Source organism: Grammomys surdaster, unplaced genomic scaffold, assembly GCF_004785775.1.
Source record: "Grammomys surdaster isolate TR1022 unplaced genomic scaffold, NIH_TR_1.0 310, whole genome shotgun sequence".
Classification (NCBI taxonomy): domain Eukaryota; kingdom Metazoa; phylum Chordata; class Mammalia; order Rodentia; family Muridae; genus Grammomys; species Grammomys surdaster.
Window position 1 is genome coordinate 1,426,526 of NW_021604729.1, and position 3,467 is coordinate 1,429,992.

Sequence of the window (3,467 nt, forward strand, 5' to 3'; positions counted from 1 at the left end):
CTCTGCCCCTCTGCCCCTCTGCCCCTCTGCCCCTCTGCCCCTCTGCCTCTGTGATTAAAGCCTGGCTAGAGGTTATTTTTTAAGAGCATGTTGTTTGCAGCAAAATTAAGCAGCTTATAGAGAGATTTCTCATCTGTGCCCATCCCAGCCTCTGCTTTAGCAAACCACACATGCACACTGGCATGTTTGCTGCTGTAGTCAGGGAGCTTGCCTTGTCACACCATTGTCACTAGAAGGTCATAGTTGCCACTAGGGTTCATTCATGGTGCCCTACATCCAATAGGTCTGCCCAGAAGTATCTTACATGACATGTAGTACTATTAGAATACCATCAAGAGCCACTGCAGTGCCCTAAAACTCGATGCTCAGCCTAGCCATCCCACTCCCCCTTTCTGTGTGTGTGTGTGTGTGTGTGTGTGTGAGAGAGAGAGAGAGAGAGAGAGAGAGACCATGCTCAGCCTAGCCATCCCACTCCCCCTTACCTCTGTGTGTGTGAGAGAGAGAGAGACACTGTGCCTAGATTCATTCCCACCTGTGGTGTACAAACTGAACCTATGAACTTACATGTGCTAGGCAAGCACTGTTCCACTACGCTACCAAGCCCTCTACCATGTATATCAATGTATCTATATATCTATATCTATCTCATACATATATGTGTAATAATTTATATGTAATAAATATAAAATACCAAACACTTAAGCCAGGTTTGGTGGAGCACCCCTTTAGTCCCAGAACTCAGGAGGCAGAAGTAGGTAGACCCCTGTGAGTTTGAGGCCAGTCTGGTCTACAAAGTGAATTCCAGGACATCCTGTCTCAAAAACCTAAACCAAACCACCAAAACGCTCTTTGTTTCTACCTGCTTTTATTTTTTTAAGATTTATTTTTTATATGAATGAGTGTTTTGTCTGTATGTATGCATTGCTCTGTGTGTGTGTGTGTGTGTGTGTGTGTGTGTGTGTGTATTGCTCAAGGAGGCCAGAAGAGGGCATCAGACCCCCCTGGAACTGGACTTATATATGGCTCTAAGCTGCCATGTGGGTGTTGGGAACTCAATCTGGGTCTTCTGCAAGAGCAACAAGTGCTCCAAACCACTTTCCCTTGGCTTGTTTAAAAGTGAAGGACTAGGTATAGATCTCAGTAGTGAAGTGTTTTTCCAACATGAGCAAGAGCTGGGTTTCATTCCCAGTAACACACACACACACACACACACACACACACACACACGATGCCAGAAGTGACCCCTTCCAAGAACCCACCTCAGCCAGAGAGTGACCCTGGGCCAGATGAGTAGAAAGGGTAAACATCCAGACGCCCAGCTCACCCTCTCCTCACCCTCCCCTGCCGGGAGCAGGGACACACTCTTAGCCACTTACTCTCAATGTCTCCCCCACACCAGAATGGTTCTCTCGAATGATCAGCAGCTGTTGTTTGAGAAGCTGGCTCTGTACTGCAACAGCTACATTCAGCTCATCCCTATATCCTTCGTTCTGGGTGAGCATCCCCCTTGCGGCCACCCCCTTGCTCTAGATACACAATGGGCGGACCTCTACCAGAGGCGGAGAGTGGGGTGAGGTGGGCCAGTGGCCTTCTAGGCTGGCCCACACATATCAGAAAGACAGAGAAACCGAGGGTTCACCGGGCACTGGTCTCTGGCCACAGCCCGGCCTCTCCCCCCTTGTACCTCATCCTTCCTACCCAGGTTTCTATGTTACATTGGTGGTGAGCCGCTGGTGGAACCAGTATGAGAGCTTGCCATGGCCCGACCGCCTCATGATGCAGGTGTCTAGCTTCGTGGAGGGCAAGGACGAGCATGGCCGGATGCTGCGGCGCACGCTCATCCGCTACGCCATCCTGGGCCAAGTGCTCATTCTGCGCAGCATCAGCACCTCGGTCTACAAGCGCTTTCCCAGTCTTCAGCACCTGGTGCTAGCAGGTAGACAGTATGTGGAGTGGGCGGGGCCTCAGGGCTAAGGCTAACCGGAGGCGGGGCCTGAGACTGGCGTAGCGCTGGATGGAGCCAGAGTCCCCTGGGCTTGAGGAGGGTGAGGTGGGGGCGGGACTTATGGGGTCAGATTTGGGATACAATTGGGCAGGCCAGAATCAGCTGCTCAAAGTAAGGCAAAGCCAGAATAAATTAAAAGGTAGGGATTTGAGAAAGGGTTAAGAACCCTTCAGGGATAAGGGAAGAAGTGGAGGCTTGGGAACTGATGGCTCTACCTCCTTTCCTTCTGCCTGTCCTGATCTTCGTTTTCCTGACTGGATGGCTTGACATGGGTCCTTAGCTTCCCCTTGATGTGGCCAGGACCTGACTCTAGCTTTAACAAAACCCCCTATCCTCCCACCTCCTGCCCCATGCAGTTCAGAAGAGCACTTAACTGGGACTCAGTAATTTTGTGTGTTGAAACAAAAATAGTAAAAGAGCCCTAGGGGCTTGGGCTGGCTGGGTTTCCTGGTGCAGGCCACTTCTTTAGGGTTACTTGTTGCCTTGTCCTCTCTGCCCCGCAGGCTTTATGACCCCTGGGGAACATAAGAAGTTGAAGAAGTTGGGTCTACCACACAATACATTCTGGGTGCCCTGGGTGTGGTTTGCCAATCTGTCAATGAAGGCCTATCTTGGAGGTCGAATCCGGGACACTGTCCTGCTCCAGAGCCTAATGAACGTGAGTCCACAGATGGGATGCAGTGGGAAGGATTGTGACTTCCCTTAAAGAGAAGGCTGGAGGGTCTTCCCGCACTGCCTGTCCTGGTAGTGTATGATATTTCCAACAAGATTCCACAGCCCAAGGTGGCCCCTCTCCAAATATCCCTTCTGTCTCCTCTCTGAGTGAGCCTGTGATGTCCTGGCTTCTTTTTGCTAGATGAAGCCACTGAGACACAGAGAAGTCTAGGGAGCTGCATATGACCACACAGCCAAAGCTGCTCCATTAGTACCACTGCATTCTATCTGAGGAAGAGCTTTGGGGAGGGTTCTGGGGAGCAGGTGGGGGTCAGCATCTCATCCTCCTTTCCCACCCATCAGGAAGTGTGCACCTTGCGTACTCAGTGTGGACAGCTGTATGCCTACGACTGGATCAGTATCCCGTTGGTGTACACACAGGTAAAAACTGTGGGAAACTGTTCTCCTGTGGTAAACTGTAGCTATGAAGATCCAGAAAGCACCCTTCCCTAGAAACTGAGTACAATCTCACCTGTGGAATTAGGCCTGGACTTGGAAGATTCTGTGCTCCTACCTGGTCCAGCCAACAGGGGGAGTGCTATCATCTTGGTCTCAAAGAGGGACAAATGGCTGGGATGGAGGGGTAGAGCTCCTTGGGTGGTGCTTGCCATGTGTGCATGGATCCCTGGGTTTGATCTTCACCATAACATGAAGCTGGGCATGGTGGCACACACCTGTATTTCTAGCCCCTGGGATCTGGTGGCCCGAGTGTTATGTTTTATAAAAAGATGAGAGAAGGAATATGTTG

General features: G+C 50.8%; 1 protein-coding gene across 1 annotated transcript in view; it reads left to right on the top strand.

The window, feature by feature from the left end:
- The window catches only part of Best1 (bestrophin 1), a 15,730-nt gene that overhangs the window by 5,884 nt on the left and 6,379 nt on the right, over positions 1-3,467 (top strand). The window contains exons 3-6 of the mRNA XM_028777521.1: positions 1,400-1,494; positions 1,703-1,936; positions 2,509-2,663; positions 3,023-3,100. Coding sequence (XP_028633354.1) covers positions 1,400-1,494; positions 1,703-1,936; positions 2,509-2,663; positions 3,023-3,100 — 562 coding nt within the window. The remainder of the gene's footprint in view (positions 1-1,399; positions 1,495-1,702; positions 1,937-2,508; positions 2,664-3,022; positions 3,101-3,467) is intronic.